The 12,659-nt window shown below is 45.7% G+C and overlaps 1 protein-coding gene across 4 annotated transcripts in view; it reads right to left on the bottom strand.

Moving 5' to 3' along the window:
• The window catches only part of NMT2 (N-myristoyltransferase 2), a 64,700-nt gene that overhangs the window by 29,560 nt on the left and 22,481 nt on the right, over positions 1 to 12,659 (bottom strand). For 3 of the 4 annotated variants that reach the window (XM_032880921.1, XM_032880923.1, XM_032880919.1), the window contains exon 2: positions 2,165 to 2,300. In XM_032880921.1, coding sequence (XP_032736812.1) covers positions 2,165 to 2,300 — 136 coding nt within the window. Of the gene's footprint in view, positions 1 to 1,746; positions 1,790 to 2,164; positions 2,301 to 12,659 lie in introns of all 4 variants that reach the window. The other variant, XM_032880920.1, reaches the window with a different exon arrangement.

The following is a 12,659-nucleotide window of genomic DNA, read 5'->3' as shown; positions in this document are numbered from 1 at the left end:
TCTGGAGTTAAATTCTTGATCACAAATATAACAAACTCTAGCTAGTTTGCAGCAAACATGAATCGGCATCTTTGTTCCAAAGGAGCCAATAATATCCCAACTCTGTGAAGACAGACCTCAGAGTGGTTTCAACCCTAATTAGCCTCGTCGGGTTGACTAGCAGTCTTTCCATAAAACGACCATTCATGACATATTTATATCTGAATGCTCACTATTTTAAGTGCTTTCTTAAAGTGGATACAAGTAAGCACAATTTTCAAATCCATGGTGACAAAGCAGCCAGGAAAATTCGGCTATGATACATTCTTAACCCTATCCGCTCACTTCCCACCACATTAGCTTCCCACTACCATCTCTAAGTCAGGCCCATCTCTTTTCATCCACGGAATATTATACTCCAACTGTACTCTGTACCCTTTCCTTTCTAAAATGTAATATCTTGGAAAAATGTCCAAGTCCTCCACCGCTAAGGAGCCTATCATCTTATTCTGATTCTTGGGTGCAGACTGGAATATTTTCTACACACAATCCAAAGTACTTTATAGTGTTATTTAGAGCTAGCGTTTTGTGTAAGGGAAAGAAGCTCCAGTTTCAAAAAATGCAATGGAGAAGGGCCCACATTAACACAATCCTGATTTATTCTCAATTGTAAAAGAAAACGTCTCCACCAGACAATGCTAGCCGCTCCTCCTGCCTTGGCTAGCTCTAGCTTCTTATAAACGACCAGAAGTAAGGGAAGGGCTCAAAGTGGCTGGGGGTACAGCGAGGGGTGCAAGCTGATGGTGATGGTAGAAGCAATACGGAAGGTCAGAACCGCATATATGCGACACCGCATTTATCCAAGGAAGCGACATTGAGAAATGGGAAAAATGTCTTGCGAGTTGATGGCAATACCTTATACGAGTGACCCTGGGAAGGAGGGCCAGTGGATAAGAGTATATATTACCTGAGAGACGAGCTGAAAAGCGAGGGGACAACACCCCATTTTCTTCTCACCCCACAAGGCAGTCAGGGAAAACTGGGCAAAGTAAGTAACCTCTCAGTGACTCCTGGTCCTTATGTGTAAAACAATTAACAAAAACTGCCTGCAAGACCCACTTGGCACGAGACAGTGTCAACTGCGTGCAAGAAAGAAATAATTCCAACCCTGCACAAGTTGCATAACATTAGGTAACAGCTGCCATGTCGACAATGCTTTAAGGTCATTTAACAGAAAGGCCCTAACTGTAACCTCCTCACAGCCCCGTGAGCTGGGGCCAGAAGGCATGACTCCCACCCCGCAGCGGCGGAAACTGGCTCATGGAGGGTGGCACCCACACAGCTTGTGAGCTACAGGGCCGGGACCGAGACCATGTTTCTCAGTGTGCCCCTGAGCCCCTCGGCCACACCACGACCCCCAGGACGATGGACGTGGCGCTGCAAACATCAGGATCGTCCGTGTGCTTCACCACACTTCTAACACCACCCCCGTGCCCTGTGAGCTTCCTGCACGGAGAGGGCCCTGTGCACCCACAAGGCCTGTATTCCCAGCCAGGGTGACCAGGGTCGGCCCCAAGGTGGGGGCAGCTGCCATCCGTTCCACCAGAGCCTCGAAAGACCGGCCGGCCGCCCACCCTGCCGGATGGGTCTCAGGTGGGTGTTTCTCCGGTGGGAACTGTCAGGAGCTCCAACCCCCCCACCCCCAGCAACGCGATGTAAGCATGGCCGCTCAAGCCTGCTGGTCGGATTCAAGGTCGTAAGACTTACCTGTGGCTGCTCCCGTGGGAATCTGCTGCCAGATCGTGGGGTGCTATTCAGGTAATTAGACAGATACCCAGAAAAATTAAAATGTGAATATCTTCTGAACTGAAAGTAACGAAATATTAAGCTTAACTTCAAAAACAACAACACACACCTAAGCAGCTCACGCTGACACTGACTTCTATCACTATAGTCTATGTTCTAATTTGCTCTGAGAAAAAGGAAAAATGCAGGTTGTATCTCCATACACACAAAAACACAGTCTGTACCTCTTATTTAGGTACCAACATCAGCAGCAGGAAGGCTGTAAAGCCCTCCGGGGACGAGCGCCACCCAGCACAAGGTCACGGCAAAACCCCAGGTACGCCTCCGGCTTGCACATGCAGGAGGAACCACAGAGGCTAAAATAAAACTGGGGTCTCACTTTGGAAGGCTGCTGGATTTTAATCTCCTGGGAATCAGAGGCCGAGTCTGACTTGGTGCCTCCGGAGTTCGGTTTCTCCTTCTTTCGCTTCTGTTTCTTCTTTTTCTTTTTGGCACCCAAATCTCCTCCAGGACTTCTGTTAGGAAAATCACAGAGGATAAAACAGAACAAAAAAATCATTATAGAAAATTAATCATTGAGAAGAACACAAATCATACCCGGGAGGGAGAAAAAAGAAAACTAGGTTAGGAAGCCTCCTCACATTGTGATTTATAAGGAACATATGTATCTGATCATTCAGGCAACTTAATTCATGGCTCTTGCACATATTTCCTAAGTGAAAAGAGCTTAAAAATGTCTGTTATGTTAATAAGGTGACTTGTGGAAAGTACCTAAGGGTGGGGGTTGGTGGCCAGTGGTGCCAGCCCTGTGATCAGAGGGTTGGAACTTCCATTCCCAGCCCCCCAACTGCCAGGGAGGAGAGGACAGGATGAGAGGACAGGATGAGAGGACAGGAGGAGAGGACAGGATGAGAGGACAGGATGGCCGGTGATTTAATCAGTCGTGCCCGTGCAATGAAGTCTCTACAAAAACCCTGGAAAACAGCGTTTCCCTTGTACAAACTCAGGGAAAGTGGGGCATGGAAGCTCGGTGCCCTTTTCCCACACCTGGCCCTATGCATCTCTTCCACTTGGCCATTCCCTAGTCCTATCCTTTTATGATAAACCAGTCATCTAGTAAAGAAAATGTTCCTATTACTTCGTGAGCTGTTCCAGCAAATCAATCAAATCTGAGCAAGGGACCGTGGGATCCTCTGATATAAAGCTGGTGGGTCACGAGGACAGGGGATAGCTTGGGTTTGCTTGCAACTGGCCTCTGAAGTGGAGGGTGGTATGTAATGGGAGCAGTCCTGTGGGACCAAACCTTTGCCCCGGGCAGACCGAATCAGAACGTATGAGAACAGCGTTAAATGAAAATTCTGCCAGTGTCTTGTGAGAAGCCTGCCATCTACATGCACATGATGGGGTTAGATCCAGAAACTCAAGATGGGATGTAAAGTGGAAAATGAAATTTAGACAGATGAGAAGTTAACAGGACAAAGAACTCAGAAGAATTATTAGTCTACATGCAGTCACACTGCAGGTTCTCAGATAGCATGTGAGCAGGAAAACTATAGCTAGAATCCGTATTTTATGATGAAAGTCAAGTAGCTTTCCAGCTGAACCACGGCTCTGCTAACCAACTTTTTAGGTAGCCTTTTAAGGGAGAGATATGTGTTGTAAAAAAAATTCCATTACAACTTCTCTTGGGCACAACAAATCACAAAGCTCAACACAACAGAACCGAGGAAACCGCTTCTTTGCAGAAGGGGAAATTTTCCTTGGTAAATCATTTAACAAGAAAAATTAACAATTAAAAAACCCTATGTGGAAAAAAATGTTCACTGGTAAGACATTTGTATGGAACTCTTTTGTCATCTTATGGCTGTGACCCCCTGAAAGAACGGAAGAGACCCCAGGAGATGTGCAGTTTCCAGTTACTTGGGTCTACACCACCACAGTATTCCCAGAAGGGAAGTTGAAATTCAGAGACTGTTACTGCATTATTGCCTGGATGTAAGGAAAAGTGATGGAAACAAACCATTCCACTCTACTGCCCTCAATAAACTGTATCTGCTGTTGGCTACTTTCACTCTTGCCTAATTATCAAATATCTATGCATCACGCAAAACACAAATGTCACCGATATCTATGTATTAACAGCCCTGTAACACTGTCCCCCAGAGGCAACCCATGGTTTTTCTCGTACATATTCTTCCAAATTTCTCCTTCTTCTCTAAGCACCCCTTCATTTTCACTGTGAATAAGTTTTAAATAAAAATTGAATTTTTTTTTAAGATTTTATTTATTTATTTGAGAGAGAGACAGTGAGAGAGAGCATGAGTGAAGAGAAGGTCAGAGAAGCAGACTCCCCATGGAGCTGGGAGCCCAATGCGGGACTCAATCCCGGGACTCCAGGATAATGAGCTGAGCCGAAGGCAGTCGGACGTCCAACCAATTGAGCCACCCAGGCGTCCCTAAAAATTGAATCTTAAACATACCATTTGCCAACTCGCTTTTTACCTCCTTCCACTTAACAATGTGTCTTAGATTCCTTCCCATGTCAGGATATAGTGAGCGACTTCATTTCTTTTTAGCAGCTAGAGAGCATTCCATTGTGTAAACACATCATATTTAACCACCCCTACATTTAAAAATGCTGCTGTAGGGGCACCTGGGTGGCTCCGCCGATTAAGCATCTGCCTTTGGCTTAGGTGACCATCTGGGGTCCTGGGATCATGCCCCAGGGCAGCTCCCTGCTCAGCAGGGAGTCTGTTTCTCTCACCCACCCCACCCCCTGCGTGTACTCTTTCTCTCAAATAAATAAAGAAAATCTTTTTTTTTTAATGCTGTAAAAAAAAAAAAAATTCTGGCATTTACATCTTTATGCATTCGTGTCAGTAATGTCCAAAGGTGGAAATACTAGGTCATGCACGTTTTTACTTTCAGTAGATAATTAAGATTGCTTTACTAAATACTGTACCAATACCCAGTCCACCAACCTGGTTCCACACATACGGAGCTTAGAAATCACCACTCCATCTTAACAAACCCAACAACTCCTCTTGGATTCATGGGAAAGGCAAGGACACAGGACTAAGACTGGCCCCAAGACCAGCCAGAGAGGTACGAACACAGGGCATTGCAGCTTACTCCAGCAAAGCCTCAGGAATGCAAACCACCACAGCAGCTGTACTCAGGTAAGAAAACAGGAGGTGTGACTGCCCAGTGCTGGGGCCTGTGTGTGAACCAGGGGGACCTAGTCCCAGGGGTCTCCCAGACTTTTGTGAGTTTTCCCAGAACAAACAGCAGACAAAAGTCCCCTCGGGCTTCCGGCAGTGGGAGGGGAAGAGGGACCCTTCTGAAATGAGCCAGAGCACTCTGTTCTCAACAAGGCCTGCCCCTAGAAGAAACTGGTCGACCAGAGCCTAATTGACATGGGGAAATACCCAAACCCAGTCCACATAAGAGGGGAGGAGGAAACAGAGGAAACATGAGCAGGTTCAGAGCCCAGAGGCCCAGGCTCAGTAGCGGCTGGGAGGGGCCGCAGTGCAGGACCGCAGAACCCCCACGCCCTCACCTCTCACCACCACACCACTGAAGCACCGGCAGCAGCTCCTCTTACCCGGTACCTCATGTCTGGTTATCTGGAAAAAATTATAAGGCGTACTGAGAGACCCAAAACAAAGCTGGAAAAAAGACCAAGCACCAGAATCAGACAGGGCAGGGATGCTACAACTGTCAGAACAGGAATTCAAAACCAACAGATTCATATCCTAAGGTTTCAAAGGAACAAAACAGACAGCATGAAAGGGCAGACAACGTTAACAGAGAGATAGAAAACCTAAGAAAGAGCCAGAAAGAAATGACAGAAATAAAAGACACTTTAAGAGAAATGCTGAGGTCCTTTGATGGGCTTATTAGCCGACTGGACACAGCTGAGGAAAGAATCTCTGAGCTTGAAGATACAGCAACAGAAGCCACCAAAAGTGGGACACCTAGATGGCTCAGTCAATTATGCGTCTGTCTCTTGATTTCTGGTTCAGGTCATGATCTCAGCATTGTGGCACCAAACCCCACACGGGGCTCCCCCCACCCCACCCCTTGCACGCAAGCACACATTCTCTCAAAAATGAAGAAAAACAAAACGCAACAACAACAAAAGAAATCTCCAAAAGTGAAAAGCTAAGAGAACAGTGATGAAACAGAACAGACTATCCAAAGGCCATGGGACAACTACATAAGGTATAGCACATGCGTGATGGGAATACCAGAAGGCATAGGAGGAACATAAAAAATATCTGAAATCACGACTGAGAATTTCCCCCAGTGAATGTCAGCCACCACACCACAGATCCAGGAAGCTCAGAGAACACCAAGCAGGATGCACGCCAAGAAACATTATGCCTCAGTACAGGCATATCCTTTTCAACTACAGAGTATCAAAGATTAAAAAAAAAAAAAAAATCCTGAAAGAAGCCAGAGGCAAAATATGCTTTTCCTATAAAGGAACAAAGAACAGTAAGTCAATGGGAATGTCAATTTCCCAACTTCTCTGCCAATACTGAAATATCAACATTTTTTTCATCTTGGACAGTCTTTTTCTTTTTCTTTTTTTTTTTTTTTTTTTAAGATTTTATCTACTTGAGAGAGAGAACACGCACACAAGCAGGGAGAAGGGGCAGAAGCAAACTCCCTGCTGAGTAGGTGATGATGCAGGACTTGACCCCAGCACCCTGAGATCATGACCTGAGATGAAGGCAGACGCTTAACCACTGAGCAACCCAACTGCCCCTCCATCTCTGACAGACTTATAGGTAGAAAACCCTTACTGCAGATTTAATTTTTCTTTATTTAATCAGGAGCAAGGCTATACATATCTTTCCATATGTTCAATGACCATATATATTTTTTCCATGAATTGCTCATTCATATCCTTTTTCTGTTACCCATCTCTTAAAAAAATTGACCTGTCGGTGGCCTTTATAAAAGCATGGATAGAACCTACCAGTTGTTAAGTATTTTTACTTTGGCTATTTTCATTTCATTTAATCCTTGCAACGGCTCTGTGAGATACTACTTTATGTCTGTAGTACATTGCCTAGGCTGTTGTCTGTTACTCAGATTGCAAATACTTAATCTGGTTTATTTTTTATGGTATCTTTTCCTACACAGCCATTTACAATTTTGGTGGAGTCTAACATTTAAGAAATTTTCCCTTGTGGCTTTTGGGCTTTTAAATCTTGCTTAGAAAGACCTTCCCTATTGCAAAACCACATCAACATCTTTTTATGTTTTTCCTCTACTAACTTTGTGACTTTTGGAGAATAATATTTAGCTTTCTGACTCCTTCGGAATGAAAGGTATACAGTGTGAAGTGCCCATGCCTCTACTTTTCAGAAACACAGTAAATAGAAGCAGTACCATCACTTGTTAATACCGGGGTCACACTGCAGCACCCAAAGACTGATAAGCAAATTTTGTAAGAGAGGCAGATCTGCCTGATTACTGGACACAATCACATAATGAGGTTCTCTTGTTGCCAGACACTGTTGCAGGCGCAAGCAGTATCAAAACACATCTGAAAATTCTTGGATACTTCTCTCAACAAGAGGTGAGGTCCATTCCCCTCCGCATGAGTCTGGGCTGGCTTGTCCCCTGCTCTTTGTGCAGCAGAACCGACCCCATGGGATTCTGGAGGCTTGGTCACAAAAGGCCATGCCTTTTCCACCTGGCTCCCTCAGGATGCTCATTCTGGGGGCAGCCAGGAGCCACAGAAGAGGCCCGAGGGCCTGGAGACTGCCGGGCCAGCACCTAACATCCCCAGCAGGACCAGCTAGGGCCGAGGGAGGGAGCTTGGCTAGACCACCAGCCCCGTGGAGCCTGCACCTACCCAAGAGCCCCGAAGGGAGAACCTGCCTTTCCAACTTCCTACCCACAAAATCTGCAAGTGTAACAAAGTGGCCGCTCTTTTATTTAGGTCACCAGCTCTGGCATGACCTATTACAGAGCAACAGACGGCGGATCAGAAATTGGGGGCCTGATAATGGAGGGCCACTCTAAGAAAACCCGAAAACACAAGGCAACTGCTCCAAGGCCAGGTGACAAGGCCGGGAGGAGACTCAAACAGACAGAGTTTCATGGAATGATTATTTCAGTGAGTGCGTTTATAAAGCTGTTGCCAGCAATAATGTGGAAACCAGAAAATGTACCTAATGAGCTGATGATGATCTAACTGAAAAGATCACTGAAGCTGCTGGCTTCGTCTATAATGAGACAAGAGAGAGATCAATTCCAGAATAAGCTAGTTTCTGAGTAGAAATAAGAGAATAGATACACTCAGCCAGTAATTTGTAGGTTAAAAAATAAGTGTTTATCATCCCAGAGTCTCCAGAAGGCAAAGATCTGCCTATGAAGAAATGGCCTCAGGTGGTGATCTCATGGGCGATGGGACTGAGCCTGCCTCGGGGTTCTAGCTCAGGGGGCGTCTGCTTGAGATTCTCTCTCCCTTTCCCCCTGTCCCACCCCCCCCTTCTTTCTCTCAAATAGTGAATAAATAAATATTAAACAGAAAAAAGAAATGGCCTAAGAACAGAAAGTCACAGCAAGGGTGGAGCGGTAAGCCCTTTGTTAGGATGTTAGGAAGATGGAAGGTGGGGCCTCTGGACCCTTCCAAACAGACAAAGGCCTCAGGTTCTGAAGGATGGGCCTCATCTATCCTCTGGAAACAGCAGAGCTTCTAAGAACCTTTGTCCCACAGCACCTTCACCAGGCGCCTGACAGAAAAGATTATCTGACAGAAGAGAGTTCAGGGTAACTTTTGTCGAACAGAGTGGATTATAAATGGACACGGAGGAAAGCCTGTGACGTTTCTAAAAGCATCACACCAGCCTGAAAGGCAGCGGAACAAAGTGAACAGAGGCCTTTGGACCTGCAGCCTTTTATAGGGAGGAAACAGACAAAGAAGGTTACTCACGAGGGCACAAAGTTATCTTTTGGAAGGATGACTGGAACACCAGAACCAAGAGCCCCAAGGACAGAGTCCAGAGCCACAGAGGATAGCTCCCAAGAAGAAGGACCGAGCACGAATCCAGGAGCTGACAACACATTCCTGGTTGGATTTCAGAACTGCTATGGACCACTGACTGTGTCTTGCGCTCTACTTCCTCCCTCTAGGGCTCTCCTACATCTGTCCACCATTCCACAAGGGTGTGTGGAAAGCAGACAAGGTACATTCTCAGTTCATGGTGTTCAGCAGACCCCAAGAGCCCTCAGCCAGACCTTGACTTTATTTACATGAGATCCCAGACTTCAAGCCTGAACCTAATATCTAAGCCAAAACACAACAAGCCAGGGACTGAGTGAACGGAGGAAGATGATTATAGTTTTTGTGACTCTTGCTTGAAACATTGCTGGTTCTCCAGTGTTTGCTCTTCCAGATTTAAGGAATCAGTTTCTCCTAGGATATTTATGACTTACATAAACATGGTAAAATGTTCCTTTGTGAACAAACTGAAGCATTTATTTTTTTCTTCCTTCCCAAACCCTCTAGAATTCAGAAACTCTCAGTGAGTTTTCTTTCTTGGGTGGCAATTATAATTACTTGCATAAGTTCAATAACAATGTGGTCTTAACAGGACACCACTGAAAACACAAGTTATGTTACCAAGGTTTTGACTGGAATGTCATTACTAGAGAGACACACATGGACTCAGATGAGACCAGAGAGCTTTAAGGAACTATTAAAGTTGACTTCACGGTGCCAATAGAGCCCCTTGGAAATGCTGGCCTGATACTTAGCTTATAGTTATAGCTTATAGTTTCCATCAACCTTACGAGGGTGAGTAAAGACCGTCACTTCCTGGCAGGTGCAGGAAACTTCAGGATATTCTGGGGACCTGAAGAGGATTTCACCCAAATCTACAGGCACTGCAGGCAAATCTGACAGCAAGTATTTGGCTTGGTTTCTGGCCTTAAGAGGCTATTAAGTTCAATCTGAAATACCTCATAAAAAGTTCCAGCAAAGCAGATTTATAAGAACTTAAAATGTCAGTCAGTATTCTTGCTGTGCTTATGCAAATAATCAGGCCAAGTCTGTTAAAACCAGACTTATTTTATAAACAAATTAGTCTTTGTTTGGCTACTTCTGATGGAAATGAAGATGATTTTATTTTATTTTAAAGATTTTACTTATTCATTTGACAGAAACACAGCGAGAGAGGGAACACAAGCAGGAGGGAGTGGGAGAGGGAGAAGCAGGCTCCCCGCTGAGCAGGGAGTCTGATGTGGGGCTTGATCCCAGGACCTTGGGATCATGACCTGAGCCAAAGGCAGAGGCTTAACGACTGAGCCATCCAGGTGCCCCAAGGGTGATTTTAGAGAGAAAAATTATATTTCAATAACACACCTTTGGAGAGGTTAAAGTCTACCTCTGATTGTCTTTAAATGTTTGTTTGCCTAAGCTAGACAACTTGAGGTAAACTTCAGAGAAATTGCCACAAGAGCTCATGTATAGACATTCTTCTTACCTATTTCTCTGTGGGGATAACAGGACTCCATGCGCATGTGATTATTTTAATAGCTGGACAACAGGATGGACTCCCCAGCTGTGTAACTCAACTATCACCTTGACTAATTCTATGTGGGGGATGGCAAAACCGTTCCTCAAAAGCTGGAGCAGACCCTTGGGGAGCCTGGGTGGCTCAGTGGGTTAAAGGCTCTGCCTTTGGCTCGGGTCATGATCCCAGGGCCCTGGGATTGAGCCCCGCATCGGGCTCTCTGCTCAGCAGGGAGCCTGCTTCCCCCTCTCTCTCTGCCTGCCTCTCTGCCTACTTGTGATCTCTGTCTGTCAAATGACTAAATAAAATCTTAAAAAAAAAAAAAAAAAAAGCCAGAGCAGACCCTACTCTATGGGTAAGCTATAGACTTGTGGAGAGAGGGACAGCCCAACGTTCCTCATGACTAAAATCGATGATGCAGTTGGGGATGCCCATATCTCCCAAGAGGAGCGCCTCCCACATGCCGGTGATTCCTTGTAAGTAGGACATTGTTAAAGCCAGGTATCAGGCAAGGTGGTTTCCTGATAGTTTTATCCCTTAATCATATTTGTCCCAGGAGCTGCCTCTATCAATGTAGAATTACAAGAAGAGGCTTTTACCTAAGCATACAGCGGCCATCTTTAATTAAACCTGGAACCCACTCACCCTCCTAAATGACGAAACTACATAAATTTGAGAAATAGTCCTTCAAAACTGGATGGCCCTTGATATTTTGAGAGCAACCCAAAGATGAACCTATGCTTTCATTAAAACAGAATGCTGTGTCTGTATTTCATATTACTCAAAAAATGTAACTGAAGCCACAGAAGATTTAAACAAACACATCACTGCAATAAATGCTCTAGCTCTAGACGCTTTTAGCAGGATCTAAATTTGAGTCCTTCCAAATAGAAATATGCCCTGCTAAGCACTGCTATTATTTCTTGTTCTTTTAGGTTGCTGTTTGACTTTCCGTATTCGTCAAACGGGAGCCTGTGTTATTCACACATGCCTGCAGATGCCTTTGCTGTCTATTTCAGGAGGAACTAGAGAAATGAAGTTCTCCTACCCTGTCAAAGTCTTCCATTCCAAAAACCCTCCATCATCCCTGGTCAGCAGGAAGTAGCTACATAAGAAATGGCTGCGGGGGCACCTGGGTGGCTCAGTGGGTTAAAGCCTCTGCCTTCAGCTCAGGTCATGATCCCAGGGTCCTGGGATCGAGCCCCACATCGGGCTCTCTGCTCAGCGGGGAGCCTGCTTCCTCCTCTCTCTCCGCCTACTTGTGATCTCTGTCAAATACATAAATAAAATCTTTAAAAAAAAAAATGGCTGCGGTCCCTTCTCCTTCCACAGAAATGGAATGGTGTCTTGACAGTGGGAATTTGTAAGCGGACTCCAATTACCTTCCTTTTTACCTCAGTCTTTACTTTCTAACTAATTAAGTTCTTCTTTCCAACTTACCTCTTAACCCAGGCAAAAGACCTTCCACGCAAAGCATCCCATGACAGGACCCAAAACTACTTCCTCAAGCAATAGGGAACCCCCAGACACCAGCAAGACCCGCAAGGCAATGATCAACCTGACCTTTACTGCCCCTCTCCTGTACCCACCAACCTCTGTCCACATTTTGCTTATATAAACCTGGGAGTATTTTCAGAACTTTGGAAACAGTCTTTTGAGACACTAGTCTGCTGACTTTCTGGTGCTGGCCTCACAGAAATAATTTCTTTTCCTGTTTCACCACCATTCATCTCTCTATCTTTGGATTTTGTCAGCGATGAGCGCCTGACTCTGGTCTGGTTGAGACCCCCGAAACCTGGTGCTTTTGCACCCCTGTGCTCTGGCTATAGCTCCCTTCCCCTGGATGTATGCACTTACAGTTTTGTGACTCACTTACAACCAATCATTCACAACAAGTGTGTCAGTATGTGACTTCCATGTCTAGTGAGGAAAGCAAGCAGCTCCCGCGCACTACTTGTGAAATGTTTTCTCCAGACGACCTTGAGACCTGCCCCGCTGGTGAGGCCGCAGGTAGGCGCACTGAGTGAGAAGCTGAGCTGCCACTCCAACCACCTGAGTGAGCCACCTGGGGGGTTGGGTCTAGTGGAGCCCTGGGCTGACTGCAGTCCCGGCTGAGATCTGCAACTGCTGCGACGGCAGGCCCATTTGTGGGTCTAAAGACAGGGTCTCTAAGCGTGTAGCCTAGTGGCTTGCACAAAGAAAGCCAGTCAACAAGTAGTAGGTACTATTATTATAGAGTGAAGCGTGTTGTTTCCCCTGCCAGGACACCCTTCCCTCCTTCACTGCCTGGCAAACTGCTTGTCACTCAAGAGTCAGGCCAAGAATCACTTTCTTGGA

This window comes from Lontra canadensis, unplaced genomic scaffold (assembly GCF_010015895.1).
Source record: "Lontra canadensis isolate GAN:19392208 unplaced genomic scaffold, GSC_riverotter_1.0 scaffold72, whole genome shotgun sequence".
NCBI lineage: Eukaryota > Metazoa > Chordata > Mammalia > Carnivora > Mustelidae > Lontra > Lontra canadensis.
Note: the sequence above shows the minus strand (reverse complement) of the source record. Positions and strands in the feature narration are given on the sequence as shown.